Genomic DNA, 26,649 nt, shown 5'->3' with positions numbered 1-26,649 from the left:
GCCAGGGTCTCCAACACCCCTGTACAGCTCCAAAACCCTCCTGTACAGATTCCAAACCCCCCTGTACAAATCTCAAACCCTCTTGCTCAAGTCTGTGGTCTCCCAGGGTGTCCAGAGGAATGCCCTGGACTCCAACAAAAATGCAGACAGAAGCTATTGTTTATGACAACTGCAGATTTCAAAATTTTGTCTGTGAGCACAACTAAGAAAAATTCTCCTAATCCTGAGAATATTTTCAGGAGTACAGTAATGTCTCCCTGTGGATGATTGACCCTGACTGGATAATGAAGGCTTCATGGGCCAAGATAAAGTGAGGGAGTGATCACTCACCAATTACTGTCATGGGCAAAACAGACTCAACTTGGGGACAAATTGACTGAATTCAATAACAATCAGACAAGAGCAAGAAAAATGAAAAATCAAACCAAATATTAAAAACTCCTTTCCTCCAAGGGGCTTAGTGTGACTGACAATATTCTCTATATTCTCTTTCCCCAGCAGAGCAGAGGGACAGGGAATGGGGGCTGCAGTCAGTTCATCGCATGCTCTTTTTTGCTCCTTCCTCCTTAGAGGGAGAACTCCTCTCACTCTTCCCTTCCTGCAGGAGACAGTCCTCCATGAACTGCTCCAACGTGAGTCCTTCCCACGGGATGCTGCTCCTCATGAACTGCTCCAGCATCAGTCCCTCCCAAAGGGTGCAGTCCTTCAGGAACAGAGTGCTCCAGCATGGGCCCCACATGGGGTTAATTGTGTCTCTTGTCAAACCATACAGTTACAAAGCAAACAAGAGAAATAGTAAGAATTACTTTACATTAATTTCTAGGTTGAATTATTTGATGTTTCTGCAATGAATTTTAGCAAAACCAAAAACCACATTTGGGGTTTAAGGCTGACTTGTTTCCATACTTGTGAAAAAGCACTACTTTACAGCTATCATTATAAATTCCTCTTTATATAAAAAAAAGCATGTTGGGAAAAGTATGTATAGAAAGTTTGAAAACACAATAATGGAAGATTTTTTTACTATTTTAAAACTATGTTTAACACACACACACAAAAAGAAAAAGTATACATGTAGCAACTGAACAGAGAATAATTAAATATAATTTGCAAATCTATATATGTGATTCCTATCTATGTTATCTATTAATGCAGTATATTATATAATATATATAATTTATTCAGTATATTATATAATAATAAAAATTATTATTATTAAGATACATACAGGCACCAAAGACCCTAAAAAGTTGAAGATCTGAAAGACTCTAAAAAAGCAGCAGGAAAAACAAATCTTAGGAAAGTACAGAAAAATATTTTTAAGTTAGTCTTTTGAAATAGTGTATTAGTAGTTGACTTGATACCTATATTTTCAATCACGCTCTGGGCCTTGAAATTGTGACTAAAATTTTAAAAGTTAGCTGTATGGAAATGATAACTCTAGCCTATTTCTTCATTCTGCCATGCAACTTAAAACACAGTTTAATGATCACATATAAAATTCCTACTTTTCTTAAAACTTTTAATTGGCTGCCTAGTACTAGACTCATTAATATAGTTTATACATGATTAGGTTTCTCAAACACCGACCTCTAAGAAATCAAAATACATTTGCCCAATCAAAACTCTTTCATAGAATCAATCCTTTTAGGATAAAGCTACTAGCATTTTGATAAAGCTGGTGCTGTTATGCCTACCAGAGCAGCAATTACTGGTCTTGATCAGTAATTAGTTAAAATTTGCTACTTAGAGACTCCCATGAACTCTCTTTGCAAGATTTCTTCTGTATTTCTCTATCACTAACTAAGATAAAGCAATAATACTTCTTTAGTATTACACAAGAGATTTACCTCATTATTTTAATTGTTTTCAACTTCTACAATACATCTATGTAGTTGGACTGGATGATAGCATGCAGTGGATAATAAAAATCATGGTCACAGCAGCCTAGAGTGTTCTAAAATACTGCATTATACTTTAAAGTATTATATTCAAATTTCTAAATAATCATTACAGAATTTCTGAATAATTAAGCCTTTCAAAAATTCTCAAACGAAGTTTTCCACTTCAGAGACTCATATTTTCTAAAGTATCCTAAGACATGATGTTCCCTGAGTACGTCATGAAAAAGCCGTCTGAGTAATCACTGTGCTAACAGAAACAAAAACTAAAGCTTACCTGAGATAACTCATTAATATCCACAAGTCCACTGTTGTCTGAATCAAAAGAATTGAACATTTCATCTACGAGAAGTTTCTTTAACGCCATTTTCTCACCAACAGATTTATCTTTTGATTGTGCAATGTATCTCTGGTTTTGTAGATCCAGCAACATATTTTTCACTTCAGTGTATCCAGTAGGTTTGCATTTATCCCCTGAAAAGAAAATACACAAAACAAGATTATTTGGAACTTGATTTCCTATTAAAAGTTTAAAGGTAAACAAAACCAAAAACTGAAAAAGCTAAGTATTAACTTCTTACAGCAATACAAACAGGGTTCTTTTAAGAGATATTCATTCTGTAGTAGTTTGATCCATAGTATTTCCCTGTCTGGACTTCGAATTATGACAAAACCAAATTATTGCAGTTTTAGATACATTCTTAGACAAGATTTTCTGTTTATAGAAACTAAGGAAACTTTATCAGTTTCCAAACCCATACTTTTTAAATTTATCATTCTAGAAAGGTGCATCTGAAGATTTATTGAAGTTTTACCTTGGTAAAGCTTTTCATATAAATGTAGAAATGTAATGTATGCAAAAAAAAAACGCTGCAAATATGATAGAAAAATATATGCTATATATTTCATAATAGTATTTGACTTCAGAAAGAAGAAATTACTCATGAATGCTCATAAACTATCTCTACCTTTTTCACTTATCGGACATAACAAGCTTATTTGAACAAGAAAAGGTGGGATTGCCAAAGGAAGAGAAAGGATATCTTTGACAAGATCTGATTTACTCTTTTCATTATCAAGTGTTCTACAAAGTGGAAAATGTTACAGAAATTTCCCACATACAGTGATTACAGTCAGTACTTATTTAAAACCAAAGCACAAAATTATGTATGCCTGATGTTCTCTTATGTCAGTTGCTGCATATTTTAAATTGGATAGAGAAACAGTTAAAAAACCCCAAACAAACCTTTTTAATTAAGATAATCTTATAATTTTGATAGTTTTTTATAAGATGAGACATGTAAATGTGTACCAGCATAATACTATGTATTTGTTGCAGATGTATATTTGCAGTTAGCCAATACCTAACTTCAAGTAGTGAATTCAAGACTAGAGAAATACACTGATTAGCAAAGAAAGCTATTTTGCAATCTTCTTTTTAGTCACTATTCTGAAGATGAGAAACAACTATTTACCTCATGGAAACTACATAGGCAGTTTCATTTTGCAAGTGGATCTTTTAAGAAACGTCTAATTTACATGCATAGGACTAGAATTTATTATTTTGGTATATTTAATGGTATATGCATCGTTATGGTGACACTGAACATCTTCACAGACATTACAAAAGGCAGAGAGAGAAAAAGTTCCTAAACACTTCTCACTCTCCTAGAAAGACTCAGATCTAGAAGAGAAGGATTTATGATAGAAATTAAATCATGGAAGAAAAATGTTTTTTGGAATCAAAACCACTCTAGCCATTTTTGTTTTGGTTTATCTAAAAGCCACCAACTGTTACGTAGCTATTTAAGTAACAGAAATAGACAAACCCAAGCTGTATTTAACTGACAGCCTAAGTTATGCATACTATTTGCATATTTGTCCTCATCTGCCAGGGGCATGGAGATTGAGGCCATACAATTCGTGAGAGTTGAGTTCTGCGTGACTGCTTTTCAGGGGTCTAATGCAGAAATACTCAGTAGGGAAACATGTTTATTCCTCAGGCACTCTGAAGCTGCAATGAGCAAACCTTGCCATGTGAATGGATGCAGCTCCAGGTGGTGGGGAGGGAAAAGAGCACTTAACTTGAACATACTCTAATTCATTTGGGTGAACTCCAAGAGACTGGGCCAGAAAACAAGTATCGTCTTTGTCTCCCCTAGATAACTTTTCTGGCTGTGGTGTCCTCGAAAAGACAGTCTGCTGCAGGTGATGACTAACTCCATTTTGCCTACACTCATCGCAGGGCTGGGATGGCAGGGAAGACAAGACAAATCCTATTTGACAGTGTACTGCTCAGAGCTAGCTACCACAGCCAGATTTTAGCCCTTATAAACGATCAGTCTCATTCTGCAGGTTTAAAACTGCGAGGAACTACTCTTTAGAGACAGAGAACATAGTAAAAGAGTTAGTTTTCTTAGTAATATCTGTTAAATCATGGATTTGTCACAGTAGCATTGACAAGTTGTTTCATGTCTGAATTTAAAAAAGAAACTCAACTCACACTGACATTTTTTTTCCTTGAAGTAAAGAACCATGTCTCTCACTTTAATGATTGATCAAGAACTGAAAAGAGGTTCTCATCCCTACAAAGGCAATAATGATGCTAATGTTCATTTGAATAGTTAGGATTATTTAATTATTTGTATTAATTCTGGACAACTTTTGCACATATACTTCCATGAATAATTTTACAAACCATGTAAATTTAGAGGAAAAACAATTAAATTTATGTATCACACGATTATGAAAAACAATGCAATTATTAGTTGTGTTTCCTACTTTTAATTTAAAATAGAGTTGATGGAAAAAAGCTGTAAATGAAGTTTGATCACAGTCCAGGAAAGACATTTTAATGTACTTTAGATATTAATTTTACATCTAAAACTTAAGGAAAAATGAACTAATGTATCCTGTCACAACACCTGCTCAGAGAGAGAAGAATTCAGAAAACAACTTTTCTACAACACTTCTTTTTTTGTACATTTCTCCTTGCACAAACTTCTGTAGTCATAGAAGAGCATATTGCATGTTTATAAATGATTTATACATTTTCCCAGAAGAGAAAATATTTGTATCATTTTTTAATTTAAAACATAAATGCTATCTAATGGAAAATAATTTGAGAGACTGCTATTGCCATAAGTTTGGGTACTTGCTGTAGAAAAACTTCATTCACAAGTTAAGCAAAGTAATCTGTTAGATTACTACTATATTATTTATATTTTGATCTAACACCCACCTTCTAAATATTACTATGAATTTTAACAATGCACTTGAAGCCAGTGAGAGATGAACCTTCAGATTGTGATCTTAGCTAATTACAGTTGTGTCAAACCAGGTTTTGATGGCTATACTACATTTAAACCTTTTCCTTTTATACATTATTGAAAGTAGTCTTTACACCAACATCTGGAATTTAAGGACAGAAATGATGGATGGATGTTACTGACAGACAAGGGAATCACAAGGGAACAGTGAAAGACTCCTAGTGAACACAGGGCACAATTTCATTAACAAATTGCTCTCTTTCCTCATTGTCATGACTGCCTTTTACTGCAATATTTGAGGAAATGTGAAGCTGATGTTTAAAATACAAGAATGAGGCTCTGTTTACTGGAGACCTCTCCCAGGCTGGAGTAGCAACACAGAGAAAAATTCAGTTGTTTTATTTATGTTCTAATTTAATAAGCATTAGTTGTGAAACAGTTGTCTCAATGACATACGAATGGTGAATGGGGATTAAGTATGTCAACCCTTGTAGTGAGAAAAAGTAATTTATGCTTAACAAAATTGAGAAAGACCAAGTGCTGGGAATATACTACAATTATATTACCTCCAAAAAGGCTGCTAAATTCTACATAATTAGCTACATACGTGAAAGGGTAACCTACATGTACATAATTTACTAACTTAATTCAGTTTTCCAGTACTTTTTTTCTTTTATTTTTGAACTAGAATTCCTGCAAGAATTAATAGTTATTTTCTGAAAAAATCCTCGAAGCAATATAGAAATAGAGAAAAAAAATGCAAAATTTGCTTTTCTATTTGTTTCATTCATCAAAAGGACCTGTTTCTTCCTGGAACTACACACCACTTTTTGACAAACAAACAAACAAACACACCCCAAACAAACAAACAACCTAAATTTAAAAACTCTACTATGATTTATTTCACAAGTTTTCTGACATGGTCTGTGCAATCACAGAAGGTGTGCAGAAGTGCATAAAAAAAAGTGACAAAACAAACACAATGGAATCTAAGTGCAGGTCTGCAGTTCTATGTTTTGTACTTTCTGAAGTAGTGATATTCCTAAGGTTTACATCATTCAAACTCAAAAGTAGTAGATAAATGGAAACATTTGCTGTTTCTTTCCATTCAGTGCAACAGTTTTGCAGCTGTATCTCTGTTACCTAGGAAACAGCTGAAAGTTAGATTTTGAACGCTATTGTCCTTCTAGACAGAATAGTGGTATCTACCTATAACAGAAAAAATGTTCTGTTTGACAATTAGTTTTCCTTAATTTGTAAGAGAAAAAATTAGCACAAAATTAACTAATTATATATGAAAATATGAGTATATACACATCCTTACAGCTGCAGAAAAATATTAAAGAAACAGCTAAGACAGTAGTTTAGGGAGCACTCCTTACATCCAAAGTCAGATTCTTATATTTTGTAGTTTTTAGAAAAACACTAATACATAAAAGGAAGAAAAGAATGCACATATTTAAAAAAACACAATAAAGTAAATAACTTGATTTCTCTTTTCAGTTCTTTTACCACATTCCTAATCAATACTTTAGCCTTTCTTTGCCTGAGCCATTCCATTTAGCAGGAACAATCCTTATGTCAGAAAGCTAATACTCATGGCTTGCCTATCCCTACAAGAGTCATCAGCTGCTGAGATATAAGCTGATTGTGAGCTATGATTTTGCACTGAGTTTTATCTCTATCTATTGATAGATTTTTTAACTATATCGCACAAATGGTTTCTGCATTATTCTTTTAAAATTAAAATAACTTTGGATCTCTCAGACAAGGCAACTAGTTTACAGGGAACCATATCTCATATGAATACTTCAAAATAGTCCACAACTGACATATACAGAAATCAGATTCTAGGAAATGGAATGCTGATAAACAGCAACATCTAACCTTGTACATTCTGAACATACTCAGAATAATCTAATCATCCAAAACAATTCACTGCAAAATCCCAAATTATATTGCAAGGAGCAAATATGAGAAATTATTCCAAGATAATAAATATATCTATACATACACACATATAGAAATTAATACAGATATGCAGACACACACATTCATATGTACATAGACATGCACATATTAATTCAATTTCATACATAACATAAGGGGCAACTTGAAGGTCTTCATCCATTCAGGTATCTCTCAACATCTGTCTATAGATAAAGCATGAAAGTTGTAATCTTACTTGTAGCCCTTATAAATAAAGGGACACTTCCGACCACTAAAATTGCTTATGTTTATCTGAAAGAAACTTCAAGTTCAGATATTGTTTCACGACATCTTATTTTTCAATATAAGGCTCATATCTTCCAAAGCTAGAGGTCAAAATTTTGACTCTTATTCTTTGGTCTCCTCACTGAAGCTCTGGAACTAGAAGAGAAACCTGTACATAGAACTGAATTTTGACCTATGGCCCAGAGTTTGAGGCAGGTGGAGAGGAAAGCTTTACACTCAAAAGCAAAGAAAGAGGGATTAACATCAAAGCTTCCCCCTGCTGAAGTTATGTTTTTAATTAAAGGTGAGAATTTGAGAATTTTCTACCATTTTTTAAAAGGTATGAGATTTCAGGCCTGCAAATTTTGGCCCAACAGCTGCTCAGCTTTTCACATTCAGAGTGACTTAAAAAAAAAGACATTTTGTATCTGTGTTTGGCTTCTGGTTTGTGTTTTGGGGGGGGGGGGAGGGGCGGGGTAATTTACACAGCACTCAATCACCTCCTTTACATCTTACTGTATAGCATCCATATTTTCTAATGACATATACAATTATCTAAATCTAAATTTGGCATTACTGTCAAAGTCAAGATACTCAGGTGTCAAGATTTTCAATTACTCAATTCTGTTGTGCAAATAGGTCTAAATAGCTACAAAAATTTTTAAGATTGTTCAACAGTGTTCTCTATTGCTATGGGATATACATATAAAAATAGTTCCCACATCAACTAACCACACAATTATCCTGAGACAGGTACACAAATACAAAATCTTCAAGTTATATCTGTCATTGTCCTTGAAAAAACTTACAATTGATTACCATAGCTGGTATATAAAATAGAAATTAATCTAGATTTTCAAATCCTTAGTTGTACTTTGTAAATAAGGACTAATGCTGTTCTTTCCTCATATACCACCAGTTCTTAACCATTTCAATTCTTCAAAACTAAAATTATAAGATAAAAGTAATAATTTCATTTAATTCTACATATTGGCTGAAGTCTGGTGTCCAGACTTATCTGGAGACACATATAAACAGCTTTTCAGTGCCTAAGCAATCAGTAGTTCAGACATACTATTCAGGTCTTCCTTAGAGTAATGCCATTTAGGTTAACAGAAGCTGTAATAAATTTGCATTAAGATTAAGCAAAAAAAGTAACTAAACATCAGTTTCAAAAAGTACTGAAATCAGCTTTTGGGGTAGTGATGTGTGCAGTTCTTCTGGTTGTTAATGCAGAGTGGTTATATCATAGATCTCTTGACAGAAGAAAATAGGTCATCTAAACTTCCACCTTCAAGATGACATTTGAAAGCTGTAACAGGTTGGCAGTAATGAGCAAAACATCATTTTCCACAGCTGAGAAAACACTGAATGCTGGGCTTGTGTGGACTGCATGTTAGCATCACAAACACTGTAAGCAGCGGTAGTCTGTAACTGGAAAATGCAGGACTCCTCTACAGGATTGACCCTGTTGTGAAACAACTCAAACCCACACTGCTTTCCTACAGTCATATCACTTCTTCAGAACTTCTCATGGCTTTCATGCTTACTTTGAGGTATTATACCATGGCAAAGAAGAGATGAAAATGGGTGCATTTTACAAACATAGGGTTTTGGTTCTTTTTTCTTGTATCCAGCTCAAGTTTTTAGATCAGTTTTTTCTATTTCTTTCATATATCTTTAAAAAATTAACCTTCTGTTCATCAGTAAACATTCATGTATAACATTAATAAGATAATCTGGGCTTCCTTGTCCTTTTTAAAAGAAATTTGAGAGAGAAAAAGGAAAATGGTGTGTCCCAAAGGAAGGCATTATTAAAAATGAAGGTTGAGAGAGAAGTTTAATGCAGCATTTTATTTTCCCCTCTAGTGGAGTTAATGTAACCATTGCTGCTGTTAGTCTTCCTCCCACAGGGCTTAAACAATTTTGACTTGAAGTATCTAAAGTGATGCTATAAAAGTTGTAAAATGCTATAGGCCTACAAAAAAAAAAAAATGAAACCTGAAGACATCGTTGAATGGGGAAGACAATGCTGGTGCTAGGTTAACAGCTGGACTTAATCATTTTAAAGGTCTTTTCCAACCTTATCAACTATCTGATTCAAATCAAAGCAATCTGAAGATAATAAGAATCTAACAAATTTTCCTACCAATATAAGATCTGTTTTTTGTGTTACCATGTTGCTTGATTAGAGTAAAATGCAGGAGACGATTGCTTGGGGTTTTTTTAAATTTCTGCTACTTCTAATTTCAAGTTATTATAATATTTTTTCTTTCTCACAATGACTGATGGATAGTATTTTTGGGCTAACTATGACTTAGTTAATGCTGCCTTCCAAACCTAAAGATGACTGTCTCCTAGCCATAACTCAAGAAAAGTGTCAGACATACCAAGATGTCGACATGAGGAGTGCCAAGCCTGTCATTACAATTAACCTGACAAAACAAAGTTATATACAGACCAGCTTTTCCATCTTAAGAGAACACATCTAAATAAGTTATTTCAGCTTTAAGTTAATTTTGCTTATGGATTCTGATATCTGGTAATGTATAACCCAAACAGAGGTAACTTTCAAAGTATGCACGCAATGAAATTAGAGTCCAAATAGTTTTAATGATTCTGTAATCATGTCTTTCCTTGAACAGTACTTTTTGTTTTGTTTTCACCATTTTTAAGCAGCAAAAGTCTCTTTAGAAGAAAAATAGATGTACTAAAAAAATCAAGGTATGCTCCTAACTAGAGTATAACAGCTGACTTGACAATTTGTGAAAGAAAAGACCACAAAACAACTATTATCAAAATTTTCAGTTGTTAAATACACTTTCCGGGTCTGTATTTTTTCATGTCAATAAAGAGCGGAAAGTTTTCATGAATTTTTTATTACTCTCACAATCCAATAAAATATTTCTTATTTATGTTTGTGCTATCCCATTAATGATTTTTCTTGAGAATATATTGGGGATCACTGAGCAGGATGCTGAGATTGTGGAAGCTTATCTTAGTACTAAGTAACATATCCATTGTTTCCTGAACAGGTATAGTTACTGTATTTTATATAAAGTCGCTGAAATAGGTGGTCTGGTTTACGTATGGAAACATGACAGCGGTCACAAGATAACATCTAACACTTTAAAATAGAGACTTTCAACCTGTCAACTAGTATGTTCCACAGAGCAATTCTGGGTACATCTACTCCCTCACAATAGACAGTGAAAACTGACAGTTTTCATTCTATACGTCTCTTCACAGATAATTGAAGGGAGGTAGTGTAAGATTTCAAAATATGTAACCTGCAAAATGGATACAATTCTTGTCTATTTATAGGTGTTACACCCACATCTTCTATTTGTATTTTCCTCCTTTCAAAATTTGACTTCAAAGTAAATCGGCTTCCTGTCTCTAAAACCAAATTCTGAATGAAAAAAGGACATTATAGGTTGTCTTTTGGCGCATTTCTCTTTAGGGGGATTCTCATCTCACACCATACTAAAATGCTCTGCCCCACCATAAATTTTGTGAAGTTTCTGCACAGTCTTGAAGCCATATAGGTTCAGCTGGTTTATGGAAAAGGAGCCATGTTCTCCTTCAAAGAAGTTTTACCTCACCTGAGAGTCAATGCCAAGAGTACAGCAAGAGTAGAAAATCTTTCAGTGACTGAATTAAACTAATATCTGCATACTGAAAAGACCCTTAACTGTGAAAGAAAATTATGTATATTTGTTAAGAAAAAGTGTGAATTTTTGCTAATAGCACTTAATATATCCCATAGATCCCTAAAATTACAAATTAGTAAAAAGGGCCAACTTTTCCTCAAAACTATTGAAGAAACCATTACTATCAAATTCTTCCTAAATATAATGGAGAAACTAATTTTCAAAATACCTTACCTTATGATTATATTATTCTAGAATAAAATCAGTACCAGTTTCAAATGTGGTATTTGAGTTACCCCTGTTACAAGACAGTAGCAGCAGCACTGGTTAGCAGAACTGCAACAGCAGGAAAGTGATGAAAGACAAGGTCTGGATAACACAAAAACTTCACACAAATCTATTGTGAAAACACATTTGTCCCCATTTTCAGATTGTTAAACAACAGGTGCAAATGTCAAACAGGTTAACAAATAAGAGTAGATACAAAAAATATTAAATGTGAATGAAAAGTAACCCCCTGACACGTGATATTACTATTACAGAGAAAATATGAGGGGAAATTGTCAGAAACAGTGTATATAAATATGTATATTTTATGTGTACTAATGATAAGAAAGCAACAGCCAGGTTCATATGCAAATAAGAGAAGATTATTGTTCAAACCACTTAATGTTTGGAAAGGTGTCAATTATCCTGCTAAGCATGGAAAAATCATGCCTGCATAATACTGTTTAAGACATCACTGCAGAACAAGTTTAGCTGCTGTTACATTTTTGTTGTTTCAGAAAAACAAGAACACTGTGGGAGCACTATAATAAAGTACTAGCTGTTGTATAGAAATAATTGGAGCTATAAACAAGTATCCTCAGTTCTTATTTTTGTTCTAAATAGAAATTAAATCCACAAACTCATTTAAGAAACTCTAGAAATCAACATGAAATATAAATTTCATCTTAGTTGGTTGCTTGAAATAGCAGACACAGATTTGATTTAGATAAAATTCCCTCCATTTTAGTTTCTTATATTGAAGAACACCATGTGAAGAAATTATTATTTTGAAAAAAGATATTCCCTTTTCATAATGAGAGAAAATGCACAAATACAATTGTACTACTACTATCAGATTACTTAGTGGATTTGTTCAAACTCTATTCTGCTTTTGTAAACTCATTCTACTCAAAAAGTAATGTACAAGAAATTCACAGAAAACATGTACTGTGTAAAAAAATATTTTATATGCATTGAAAAATGGTGGAAAAAATCACTAGAGATTCAGTCTGACTGAATTCTGCATACTAGTAACAGATTGTTCTCATTGTAACTAACAAGACACACAATGCAAATGTTCAAAAATCCCTGCCTAAAAATAAAAAGCATGTATTAATTACTATTAGTCTTGAAGTCTTCTAATTCTTGTATCCATAGGAATACAAAACTGATTTAAAGACTGAAGTCTTTAGATAAAGCAGTGCATTGGAAAGAAGATTGTACTGTGACATGTACCACGCTGTGTTAATGGATGACAACCTTATTTTAAGGATTTGTAAATTTACTCAGGTTTAACTTAAATTTGCATCTAGAACTGAACTGAAAAGGGAAGAAGAGGAAAAAATCATGGAAAAGCGCTTCATTTTATTCTAATTCAGAGATTATTTTCAAGTTAGGTGACAAGTAATCTGAATTTAGTCTGTCACCTAACCTGGAGACTGAATTCTATCTTTTACAACCAAGGGGTACCACAACATTTACATAATATAAGCAAGGAATGTTACTGCTGCTGTTGACATTATTACTACTAGTGTTAATACTATTATTATTATTCCTGTTCTGAGAAAAGAGTGGGATTAAATAGTAAGAGTAGTTTTGTTTACAAGACTTTCCAGTAGCCCTGAAAAAGCAGGTTTTCCAGAAAGACTTACTCAGCAAATAACCTTGAGAATGAAATTCAATCTTTACTTCTCTTCTTTTTCTACATTTTCTATCTAATAAAGGGACAGTGGCAAAAATGGACATAAAATTGTCTTTTAGAAAATAAAAAATAACTCTTGAGTTGGATAAATACCGAGATGTTAAAAGTCATTGGTACTATTGCTGTCTTGCTTTTTTAAGAATTATAAGTATGGATGTTCTTTAGATCTGGGTTAACAGGGCTGTTTCTGGATTCTGTTTCTAAGGGAAAAAATGAATCCAAAAATTCTCACTTCCATATTTCTCATAAATTATTAATCCATTATATGTATTGGCAGGAAATAAAATTAACATTTTGATACAAATTATCACCTTTATAAATTTATAACCTTATTTTGCCCTTCAACTTCACCCATTCTGCTGTGTCAGGAGAAGTAGTCAAGATCCTGTAACAAATACCGAAAACTTATTTTTGAAGTTTCAAACAGATAGTAAATGTTAACCAAATTGAATCCCTAGTAACCAGAATTCTCAAAAGTTCAAAGTGAACGTGTGCATTTATCTTTTGGAAATGCTAAGAGTTAAGAGTTAAGAAATATTTTCAGCTTTGTAATGAATTGGACAATATATCAGCTTGTAAATTGCAGCATGGCTACTTGTGCATATACTACATATAACATAACACTGGACTGGAATAAATAGGAAAAGGCTGGAAAGCAAGGGCACCTGACATGCAGTTCTTTAAGAGCTCCCTTTCTGTTAAATTAATTCTTTAAAACTCTAAGGCACTGTTACTATTTGTCAATTCAAAACTAGCGACTTCAAGAAATGCCCTGACCAATTAAAATTACTTTGAGTCCTACCTGGGAATAACAACCTTTGTTAAAAGCTGTTAATGATAGCTAACTCAGCAGGGATACACCGCTGTGTGAGAGTAAACAGAAACTGCAAGAAACCACAAAAACTACCTCCAAGAAAGGGATTATCTAGTTATATTTGTAGGTTAGCTGAAATATGTTGTAAAACTTCAAAGCAGTTTCATCCTTTCTGACTTTTAAGAGGTTTAAAAACATTGGTTATTCTTCAAAAATCCACCAAGACAAATGGTCAAGAACGTAGAGACTGCATTTGAGATCAAATACTTAATACATTGCCAGCTGCATAGCATCACAAGTCCCTCTGAAAAAACTATCAGTAATTTGAGAAGAAACACTCATGAAGGTGGAATTTGTTATTTAATATGAACTCATCACCTACACTAATTTCACTGCTTAAATTTATTTTGAAGATATGTAAATGTGAAGAGTCATCTTCTGGATGGGCCTTTCAAGTTTAAAAATACCTTTTTTCAATCCCCTTGAAGAATGCTATTTGGATATACTATGTATCATGAGTGAGGGGGGGTGTACCCCAACTACACACTAAGTAACAGAAATAATCTCACTAAGAAGAGAACATTTTACCGTAATGGTCTTAATTCTCATGTTCAGTGAATTAGTGTGTGTCAACTAAGTGAATTACTCTCTATTCTCAGCTAAGCTCCTGAAAATAAAGCTGATCTGACCTTAAAAAAGGTGGAGACAGGTGCCTAGGTGTCTTCTTCTAAAGAAGGTGTCTAGGCCTGAACGAGTGCCCAGGCTTCAGAGGTATCCCTGAGGCATCTTGGCAGGCTCAGTCTCAGATCCTGCCAGAGGGCAACAAGAATTTGAAGAGGAACTAAAAAAGATTTGAATGTGAAAGGCCTAATACTAAAACATACTGCAAAAAAGTGAAATTGCCCCACCAAGTCACATTCCTTACCAGGCAGTGGGAGATAATCATGGCATGACACTGACATCTCTGCTTTTAGAGGCTTACCCATTTTTTGGTTTTCCCAGAGGAAGCTTCTTAAATACAAAGCATGAGTTCAGGTACATTTCAGGTGCTGTAAGCAGACATTCTCTCTATAAAAATGAGAAACCAGTCTATATCTTAACTGGATATAATCTTCTAGGTTATTGGACAGTTCTAAGGGACTAAGAAAAAGGCAGATAAAAAAAAGCCTCAGAATAAATTTGGACGTCCACACATGCCAGGGTTGTTATAAACAGAAGACCAAGAAATTCCTGACCTGTGACAGTCACAAGCAGGTTAGCAAATTTTTCATTCCATATTTTCCCCAGGGGAAAAAGAGACTAAACATGTAAAAAGAAAATCATCATGATAAGGACAAATATTTTAAAAAGTAAGTAGGTCTGATTTAACACAATCAAAAACCACTAAACTTTTTTAAATTAATATTTTAAATCAGGACAGAAAGACAAAAGTAAGGATGTGGGTGGACATAGCAACTTCTTTATCCATACATGAAGACAGAACACCCTCAATAGATACTGCTGAAGCCAAAGCATATACCAGTAACAAACATTACTGACATACACAATTTCAACATATACATTAAAAATATATATATACTGCAATTCATGCTGAACAAAACACTATCAACTGCTACACTGTCATTTTGCTACAAATCTCCTTGCAAAGGGTCAGATACAGGAATCTGAATTCAAATCCAAGCATAAAGTAATTTTATGTTGTATATCTCAGCAAAAGAGTTGAGGAACACTCAGAAACCCTTGTCAGCACAAAATTTTCCCAGTTTAGTATTCACAAGTGGGTATATATTTAGCCAGTTATTTGGGTGTTCTTTTATCTCATCATCAAGGCATGCTGCCATGGCATGACCTTCTGGAACACAGTCTATGGTAAATATTTTCCATCAAAGCTATTTCTCACACAATACTGATGGGGAGGTGTTTTTTTTTTTTTTTTTTTGTCAAAGGTAGTCTTATAAATAAAAGTTCACCTGACATATGTCATATAACCATTTCTTGGTGTGCATTATTTTCAGATATGAAGAAAAAATTTTTTTCAGAACAGAAGTATTTGGTCAGCAACAAGAATGGGCTGTTTGAAGAGCAGCTCTCTAAACAGATGTGGTTTCTGTTATTGTCCTTTTGAAATCTGATACTGAAATCAGGTCTGATTGATTTAGATTAGTACTTGTTCAATGCTAAAAATGTCGTGCTCAGCAAATATAAATGTTATCTGTTCAGAAGAACTTATATTCGGAAGGCAAATTCACAGAATATGATTACACACCTCTTTCCCTTACCCTTTCCTATTTCTCTACCACTAAATTTTCCTTGGTGGTTTCTGACTTGTTAAACGAGTTTGTTTACTCACTACAGTATCATTAACTATGTTAAAAGCAAAAGAGTACTCACTCACTCTCTTGTATTGGCGCTGAATTTCTGACTATCAGAATATTTCATTCCTCATTTACTCAATGAATTAATATGCAAGGTTTATCCAAGATCCCAACACTGAACATTCTTACACGTTACTGCAATTGCTCTAGATTATCTTGCCCCACCCCTAAGCAAAGAGTGATAAAATTCTCGATGTGCTTTCCCTGTGGATATAATGTTTCGATCAAACAGATGGGTGGATTTCTTCAATCTTTCTAACAAGAATTAATGGAAATTAAAAAAGGATTCATTGACTAGTGGCAGATGGTTGAAGGATTTTCCTTAGGTACAACTCATGTAAATTACAAAAAAAGCAAAGTCAACCTCTTGCTGTGGACAAGAGGTTACTCCTGCATTAAATTAGGAACATTTTATTCACTGCTAAAAGGAGGAAAACGCTTTCATTTTTACAGTTGAACACTGCTTATTCCAAAAGTCATGTGATTGGGAACACTAGGCCAAGGAAATAAGAAATTTGTTTTCTGTTTCACAGGGTCACAGAATGGGAAAGGTTGGAAGGGACCACAGTGGGTCAGTCTTGTCCAGCCTCCCTGCTCAAGCAGGGCCATCTCAGAGCACATGGCACAGGATTGCATCCAGACAGTTCTTGAATATCTCCAGAGAGGGAGACTCCACAACCTCTCTGGGCAACCTGTTCCAGTGCTCACTCACCTGCACAGTAAAAAAGTTCTTCCTCATGGTCAGGTGGAACTTCCTGTGCATCAGTTTCTGTCCACAGCCTCTTGTCCTGTTGCTTGGCCCCACTGAGCAGAGCCTGGAAACATCCTCGTGGCACCTCCCTTCAGATACTGACAGACATTGGTGAGTTCTTCTCTCAGTTGTTTCTTCTTTAGACTAAACAGGCCCAGCTCCCTCAGCCTGTCCTCATAAGAGATGCTCCAATCTCTCAATCATCCTTGTTGCCCTCCACCAGACATGCTCCAGGAGCTCCATGTCTCCTTTGTCCTGAGGAGCCCAGAACTAGACACTGCACCCCAGGTGAGGCCTCACCAGGGCTGAGTAAAGGGGCAGGATCACTTCCCTTGCCCTGCTGGCAATGCTTCTCCTAATGCACCCCAGGACACCACTGGGCTCTTGGCCTCAAGGACACTACTGGCTCACGGACAGCTTGGTGTCCACCAGGACCCTCATGCCCTTCCCTGCTGAGCTTCTTTTCCATGCCCATGTAAAATCTAACAGCTCTCAGTCTAAAAAAACTAGAGCTGAAATTTTAGAACATAGTTTGATTTTTTTTTGTCTTCATATTAATTTATATACTATGCAGAAAATTTATTTCTTCTTTGATAAAACTATATTTGGAAAGAAAATATTATCTCTGCAAAAATAAAGAATATTTATAAACCCCAAAATAATTTAAGTAGATTCTATAAAATATTTTAATAATAGCTACATTTTTACTCATTCAAAAAGGTCTTGATAATCTAATATAATATTAAGTTACAAGTTCTGAAGCCTCAGAAATTATGCATAAAAAGATAATCATTTATTAATAGGTCCCCATTAAATGTTTATGTTTCTTGAATTAAAAAAAAAAAGGAACTCTTCTATTTTATGCTGTTGAAATTACAGAAACTAATCAGAGAGCTAATCACTGTTTCTGGCAAAAAACCAAAATAATTTAAAAATATCTTCTGTCAAGACATAATAGTATTTAACCTATATCTGCATTTAAAAATAATTTTTATTTTAATATTTTTCATATGATCCATTTGATTTTAAAAGCACACTGGAAACAGGTTAAGATGATGGTTTGGGGCACTGGTTTGCTGTTTGCTTTTTTTTTCTCCAGAACAATAACCTAGATATTTGCGTGATCTATTTGAAATCTGTTCTCTTACTAAAAACCCCTGTATGCGAACAGTTAAAATTATAATTACTAGGGTATTTCAGCTCTATCTAGATTTTAATATTGCAATTCCAAAATGTTAACGGATTTTCATGTTATATGCTTTAGGTGAAGCTGATCTTTATCAGCCTTGAGAGAAGTTGCTAAACCAGCCTTAAAAAATGGTTACCTCATCATCCAATATAATTTCTGGTAAATTTCCAAAACTAGCAATACCGTTCTCAGATTTTATTTGTTCCTGAAAGTATAAATGTTGATATTATTAACACACAAACCTACCCAAGCCTAGTCAGAAATTTAAAAGACACTTTAGGCATTGCATGATTTGCTGGAAAATGATTACATTCTGAAGAATAGCGCGCAATTTGAAAAGTAGTCAACCCTGACTACAAGCACAATGTGTACTCAGAAACAGTTTTCTTTAGTAATGCAACAAAGGTACTTGAAGAGCTTGAATGGCTACAGACACAGGTAAATTGAAGGACATAACCCACGATGCATTTATCAAAAACAAGTTTTTCCTAGTTCAGTCATGGTTAATATCACTTCTCTGTTGAAAACAGTAACAATTTTACTTTACATATTTAGTCTACAAATTCAACAGGAATTCAATAACTTTGTGAAAAGGCTAATAATTAAGAAAAAAATATAACCCTACTTTTGACTTATCACATTAAAAACTTGTAACACAAACATACATACACACACAGAGAAATTATAGCTTTGGCAGAAAACACAAACTTCTACAAACTTAGCCAACCAAAGAAAGAACCAGTTTATGGAACTAGTTTCAATTCTTAATGGCTTCATGGGTAAAACACAATTATTGAAGTCAATAATTTGTCACATATGCTTACTGCTGGTAGATTACAAAGCTGTCTTCCATGTCCTGTTCTTAGCCCACAGTGAGAGCTATTATTCTTAGAATAATACATATTCTTAGAAAATGTATGTAGAACTGGTTTGTGAAAAATGCAGCTAGAAAATTAAGAACTAAATCCCACTAAGATGATACAAAGATAAGTATTCCTTATCCCAAGTCTAATGGAATTTCCGCATGTTTGGAGTCTAAATAATTTAACTCAAAAATTTAGATTTTTCTGCTGCCTTTCAAGCACAGCTAAAAACAAGTCTATACCTTCTATTTTGTATTTACTATGTGCCTCAAAGATTTAAAAATTAAGAAAGTGGGAAGTGAAACAGTTGAAATATTTAACGCTTAATTGGAGTTAATGAACTTTGAGTTTTTAAAGAAGTGTGTGGGATGGTAGCCTGAATTCTGATCCATACTAAAAATATATTTTCAGGGAACATTCATACTGACTGCAACTAACTTATCCTTTGAAAGATAAGTTGGCTTTCTAATGATTTTTCACTGCAATAATCAAAATAGATCACTTTTCTCATTTGAATATTTGCATTTAAAAAAGTCAAGTCCTTCTATGATTTACTATTATAAAATATGACAATTATTTGTATTGTGATTAGTCCAAACAAGAAGAAACAGAACATGTAGCTTCCATTCAAAGGTAGAGTTCTTCTAATAGTACCAAATGCAAGATGCAATACCACTTTATTTTAGTTTTTTTCAAGGTAGACTAAAAGATAAAAGTACAAGTCAACTCTATGTAATTTATACACAAACTGAATTTTTTTTTCTATATCAATAAATCCACAAATCACACTTTTTTTCAATAGAGAAAGTCTGCATATTAAGTATTTGGAACAGATTATAGAGCAAGTTATAGAGCAAGTTATTAGATTAGTTTATGAGGAAGTCATTGACAATGAAGTTTGAAATGAGAAGCATGGGACAATGCTACAAAGGAAAAAATATATAAACATTCAAATACTTGTATTTTTAATATAAACCAGTAATATGAGTTTTTTGAAACTGTTCTTTCAAACTATTTGATGCTAGCAAAACCAAGCATCAATTAGCTAAAGTTCCTTATAAGTCCCAATTAAAGTTAACTGAATTAATAAATTGAAAAAAAAGTTCAACACTAAGAAGAGTTTTCATTGAATCTCTGATAGTAAGAACTACAGAGTGTAGCTTTTTCAAGAAAAAAATGACAGTATTTATGGGAAAAAGTAATTTATCTTGCAGGGAGTCCTCAGTAAAAATACTCAAGAAATATTTCTACATGCACAGCAATATCCTTTGAATTTTTTTTAGCATTTCCAAACCTCCTGAAAATATATTTTTATTTTTTTTCCCATTTTCTTCTCATCTCTCTTCTATTTTGTATTCTTCCTTTTATTCTACATAACATATTCTTTCTCTCCTCAATTTTTATATTAGAATAAAATGGTGTCCACAGTGTGTCTTAAAGAACATTTTGCATTGCATATGCAATTTCATCATAAATCAATCCTTTGGCTTGAAATTCAGGATGAGAGTAGATGGATTAGTTCAAATATTGACATGGATGGAAAAGTTAATGTAGACTCTGCATTTCAGCTGCTTGAAGGAGATACATACACATGCTGTTATGAAGAAGGGACAACGCTGCCTTTGTCTGTTTTTTCTGCCTCTCTCACATTGGTAACTGTTTTGTCCTTGTACTGACACCAACTTTGCTAAAAGATTCCTGAGTCCTGACTGCTTGCCATGGTTTTTTACAATTGCCACTTCTCTTTACACACAGCTAAGGGTAGGTCTAGGTGGGTGTTTGGAAGGTCAGTCTTCAGTGGTGCCCCACATAAAGTAGGTAAGTAGCTTTGTACTCCAGAAATGCTGCAAATACTATATACATAGACTGCTTAAAGTTTTCACCCATGTTAATTAAGAATAGTATACTGAAGAAAAGTTGTCATCCTCATGAAGATTGAAAATATTCAGTAAACCAATTATCTGAACATTATCATCCAATTCCTTGACTGGATTATATACTAATTAAAATGACAGTTGCAGTTATTTTCCTGCTATCTCAGACAATAAGGCTGAGTGCTCTAATGATTTCCCCCCCCCTTATTTGTTACTGGATACCTGTAGAATTTCTGAACTGTCACACCCAACAAGTTAACACGGAAGCAAAACCTCCTAAAACTCTTCCTTTCCAGGCTAATTTCTTAGGGAGACAAGCTCTCTCCTTTTAAGGATTTGCCCAGCACTGGTATTATTTTATTTCAAGTATCACAGCAATCTTTGCAGCACAGGAAAATAGATTCTGAATAATTTGCCATTTTAATTTTTTTTAGGATTTAAATTTGTAGTCCAAAAGATTGGAGGTACCAACGTCGATTCACATAAAATTCTCATGATTAAAAAAATTGACGGGCTTGACCTATCTAGACTACTAGCTACACAAAAACAAGAACAGCAAAAGATCTCTGTTAATTCATTCAGATCAATATGCACAGCCTACAATTATGTCTTGAGACAGTTTGTCTCTCTGTCAATCCCTGTTACCTCCTCCTTCCTCTAGTCCAATCTACTCTGCAATGAGTCTTTCAGAGCCTACATGGAAGTAGATTCACACCAGCTCCACAGCAAAATTCCTCAAGTATAATTCCAGAGTTAAAATGCTGGAACCAGGCAGAACAAGTGGAGAAGACTTAGTTACTGGATCTCTATGTATGGATCTCTATGTCAGACAGAGACATCAAAATGTAGCTTGATTTTTGACAATCACATGCTCTTAAGAAGTTGATGCTTTAATAATTTTTTACTGATTTTATAAAGCTAAACCAAACAATTACAAAAAAGGAGAGAGACTTTGATTCAACAACAAAATCTTGACCCAATAAACACAATTTCCACCTCTTTGCCCAAAAAAATCCCTTTGAGATTACAAAATCCACTGTAATGGGAAACTGATAATATTATGCCACTATTGGGATTATGGGAATAAAGACTGACTGCTAAGACAAAAATATATTTTTGGAAGAACATGATGTAAAAATTCATCAAGCATTTAGAGTCTGCCGAACAAGGTATCCTCAGAGAATGCTAAGTCATAACAGAGCATTCAAAACGCTGCCAGAAGAATGCTGTAAGGCAACTGAGCAGAATTCAGTGTCAGAAATCACAAACTGATCTAGTCAGGGAAATGTCACAAGCCGGGATGACACAAAAAAACCCAAAACCTTTTACTGACTAAGGGGAAAGGACAACACTCAAGTAGAACACAAGCAAGCCACCAACCACTCATTAAGCTGCTATTCCACAGCCTGTAAACTAAATTTAAGAGGGAAAATCAGTACATTCCTGAAGGCACCAGTAGTACTGGGATTAAAAAAAAAAGGTACATATGAATGTCATTGGGGCATAGAAGTGACAAACTCCTAACTCTCAGTCTTTTTGCTAACTTGCTTTTTTGACCGATCACATAATTTTTATTACAAAAAAAAAAATGTCAGGACAATCCTGGCACCTAAAGACTATTTCCAGCTATAAGCATACTGGTTTAATACTTTGTAACCTGTTGAAATGGATAAGAAATCAATCTCATGTGTACTTAGGATTGTAGAACTACAAAATGGACAATCTGGTGAAACACAAACATTTTTAAAAATACAAACAACAAAACCACAAACAAACAAGCAAAACAGCCCCCCAGTGGTATGTTTGCATTGCTAGAGACTAATATTAATGTCACTATGGACCTGCAAAGAGATTAAAAGCAACAGATGTAGAAACCAGAAAAAACCCTCTAGGTGTGATTTTGAGTTTAGGAACTGCCATTTCTTTCTGAAAATTCTATCAATTGTTTGAGAGAAATGCATGTTGCAAACAAACAGGAAGCAGCTTTCCAGAGAGATTAAAACATTTTTCTCTGAAATCAAATAAAATATTTTTTGGTTTGTTTTATTTCGTTAGGTCCAGATGCACTGTGCCATTGTGAATGCTCAGCAAAATTTCTGAATGAATTGTACCCTGCCAATAGCAGTAGTGGTAACTCAGCAAGATCTTTGCATATCACTTTGGCATATGAAAAGACCAACTCAATTTGTCCAATATTCTCAATATTCAATTCAATTTTTATGAATTACTTCATATTCTGTATTGTGTTACTTAAAATGCTTATGATTAGTGTTTTCAAAGGCTTCAGCATGAAACAGAACAAATGAAATTCTCTGCAGGAATAGCAACAGGAAAAAGGACACAAAATTCATAACTTTCTTCTACTTATCGTATGTGAAATTTAAAGCTTTTAAAATGAAGTAACAGTTGGAAAAATATCTCTTAGGAAGAAAAAACCCATATGCCTAGCACAACATACACTCTGTCCAACAGTGCTGACAGTATTTGTGTCCTCTTTTGCAATTTTGTCCTACAACAGGCGTGAACTGTATAGCTTTGGGCTGACAGATTGTGCTCAGGAGTCCTAAAGTGCCTGGTAGTTTCATTGCTCCCAAGGAGTGCAGTTCTTATGGGAGGGCATAGCTATGGACTAAAAAAGATAGTCTCCCTCAATTTACACTAATCCAATGAATGGCTTTGATGGCTAAAATCTAGACCTTGAATTTCAATTTGTATTCAAGCTTTGAGCTCCTATTGCAAGCACAGCCCAACAGGGAAATAGTGCTGACTATTGTCATTAACCAGGCTGCCCAGTTCTAAACATACTGAAATATTTCTCAGAGTTGAGACTTTTATTTCCATGCACAATTATCAATAATTGAGCTTGAACCACTGATCATCAACTTTTCAGCCTTATGTTACAAAATATCTCATCTTTCAGGTTTTTTTTTTCTTCTTTCTTTCCTTTTTAACTTTAGGACAACATGACTACATGGTTTAATAGTGTCACTGAGGATTCCAGAAGGACCCTGAACTCCTAGAAACTCAAGGATGGGAAAAGTTTGATGAATAGAGACCTTAGAGATACAGGTTGTTCTACTAAATGCTTTTTGGTTTTTTGGGCTTTTTTAAAATCTCTTCCAGAGCTTTGACCTTTGTTTCATTGTTCAGCTTTAATTCCCTGCTTGTCCTCCCAAGGTCAAGTCCTTTTAACCACTGAGACTGAAACTGTAAGGGACTTATGGATTCAACTACATTCAGTAAATAGATAACTTTTAGGTAACATGAGTGAAAAAAGTGGCATTACTGAGGATTTGAACATTCAAGCTAAAGTATTAGGCAACTTAGAACAAGTATTTGTTAGGATGTAGCAAACAGTAGCTAAAAAACTACAAATAATTGAAGAAGCAAGACCCAAAAAGTCAGAGCGGTACTTTTTGTCTGTTATCCAAATGCATGTTCGGTTCATCTGTTCATGCAGCAAGGCAACAAAATCCCAAAGAATAAATATTAGAAACTCAAATGAGAAATATCTTGTGCAGAACGCAATGCAAACTTCATTTCCTCTTCCGAGAAGTTACAAATTTAAAAAGACATTTAAAAAACAGACAATATAGTTACAAGTTCCCAGCAAAAGATGTCTCTAACACATTGAAGCAGCAAACTATTGTAGTAGCAGGGGGACCTAACAGCAGGACTGTCACAAGAAGCACCTCGTAATTATATAGTCAACATCTGTGCTTGCTAAATGGCAAAGTAAATGAACGTAATGGTTAGTGCCCTGTATTCACATTTTGCCACCTGCGTATGCATGGCAATATAATGAGTAATCAAATCAGATAGCACCAAACAAGCAAACAAAACAAACAAACAAACAAAATAAAACAAAAAACCAGAATCCCTCCTCTGTCTCTCCACTTCCCTTGAACAACCATATGAAATGTGTTTATATGCAGCAAAACAACATACCAAAGTTCTACAGATAATCCAAACAATCAACACCATTTCCTGTAAAAAGATCAGGACATAATCAGCAATGTGACCGCATAATTTGTCAAGATGAAATAAAAATACTGAAGTTGTCCTACTTGCTTTTCTATATTCAGTAATTTTATAAATGTGATTATGTCATAATGCTAGAAATCTCATTTAAGTAATTACAAAAAGCTTACAGATATGGAACTTTGCAGAATAGAGGCAGTGAAAAATCCTTCAACTATGATCATGTAAGCCTCAAAACCCTCAAAATTCTAGGGCCACACCTGTTGACTTCTATGCTTATCAGTACTTTAAAGCCTGCTAATGTTTGAAAAAAGTATAAGAGAAGATTAAAAATTATTTCTAGTTTTCATGAATAGCTAAGACTTCTATATGAAAGACTTCATACCCTTTTTGCGGAGGGCAGAGAAATATCTTCCTACGGGAATGGCAGTCCATACAATTTAAGACTAGGATTTCAGTTAAGGACAAATCAAGGAAATGCACAATGATTTTTCCAAGAGATCTGCTTCATTCTAAGATAGGATTCTATGGGCATTGACCTTGCATAAATATTCTTAAAACAACATTTTCACTTTATTTCATGACATACCAGTACTTTGTAAACAGTTGTCTGCATTTTATGTGAACCAGTATGATTCAAATCCATGTTGCATCGGTGTTCCTAGAAACACTGGGGTGGGGTTGCAATGACTCAGTGTTTCTGCTGAGTTTCCAGAGCAAACCATGGACCCACACTACTCCTTAATGGGACAAACAAGCCTGTCATTATTACTTGAAACCATTAAAGTGCAACGGAAAAACACTGTTTTGTGTACAAATATATGAACATTCCCTAGTGCTTAATCTCTAATTAGTAAAATTTAACCTTTAAAAAAATATTTAGAACGTAATTATGTGTTTTTAAAACTCATGGATTAATTAGGTTAGGGTTTTCTTATTATTAGTTTTAGTCTTTACCCAATCTTAAAATTTTGAAAGTATTACGGATAATCTCTAAATCATAAAATTACAGCAGTCATACAGATGGAACAATCATTTTACTTTCCTGACACTAAGAAAAATGATATGAAAGCACTTTATTATATCAGGCAGAAGGATTCAAGAGTGTTCTTCCCAGAGAAATTCAAATGTGGTTGCTCCTTTTAATTGATGTCAGGAGTTCTAAAAGTCTCAGCCAACCAGAATCCAAAGGAGATTAAGTACATGTTCTGTATTAGTTCCATAAATGGTGAAACCAGGCCCAAGGAAGTGAAATGGCTATTTATCAACTGTTTGTTTCCCTCTACAAACAATTTTGAATTACGTTTTGCTGGTACAAGATTATCATCAAAAACACAGTAGGTTTGCCCTGTAAAAATTTTAGAGTCCTCCATATTTTGCAAACCCAAATACTTGCAGCAGTGGGAAAAGAATAATTTCTGCGCATCACAAAACACTTAAGGCATTCCAGTCCTAAGTGTGGGCATGACTTGCTGGCCATGTAATAATTCCATAGACATACATGCATTAGTATCTTCTCATTGCCTATAGTACATTAGTCCTCAATAAAATTGAGATTGGGAAAATAGTGGAAATGGTACAGCTAGAGGTAATTAGCCCAGCTGGAAATGCATAGTGAGGAGCCTTTGATGTGAAGTGACATGCAAGGGGAATATTTGTTTCCAAACAGAGTGCAGTGCAAACAAGAAAACATCAGAAATAATTGGGTAGTTTTATACAACTGAATTTGAACATCTCATGTAAAATATGCGTATAGCATTAGTGTTTATTTCTGTCCACCTGGTTACATGTGAATG

The 26,649-nt window shown here is 34.2% G+C and overlaps 1 protein-coding gene across 3 annotated transcripts in view; it reads right to left on the bottom strand.

The window, feature by feature from the left end:
* The window catches only part of FSTL5 (follistatin like 5), a 385,396-nt gene that overhangs the window by 126,274 nt on the left and 232,473 nt on the right, over positions 1 to 26,649 (bottom strand). For all 3 annotated transcript variants that reach the window (XM_066186047.1, XM_066186048.1, XM_066186046.1), the window contains exon 5: positions 2,179 to 2,375. In XM_066186047.1, coding sequence (XP_066042144.1) covers positions 2,179 to 2,375 — 197 coding nt within the window. The remainder of the gene's footprint in view (positions 1 to 2,178; positions 2,376 to 26,649) is intronic.

The sequence above is a fragment of the Chamaea fasciata genome, unplaced genomic scaffold (genome assembly GCF_029207755.1).
Source record: "Chamaea fasciata isolate MVZ Bird 193981 ecotype frontalis unplaced genomic scaffold, bChaFas1.0.hap1 SCAF_6, whole genome shotgun sequence".
NCBI lineage: Eukaryota > Metazoa > Chordata > Aves > Passeriformes > Sylviidae > Chamaea > Chamaea fasciata.
This window is presented reverse-complemented; position numbering and strand designations above follow the sequence as displayed.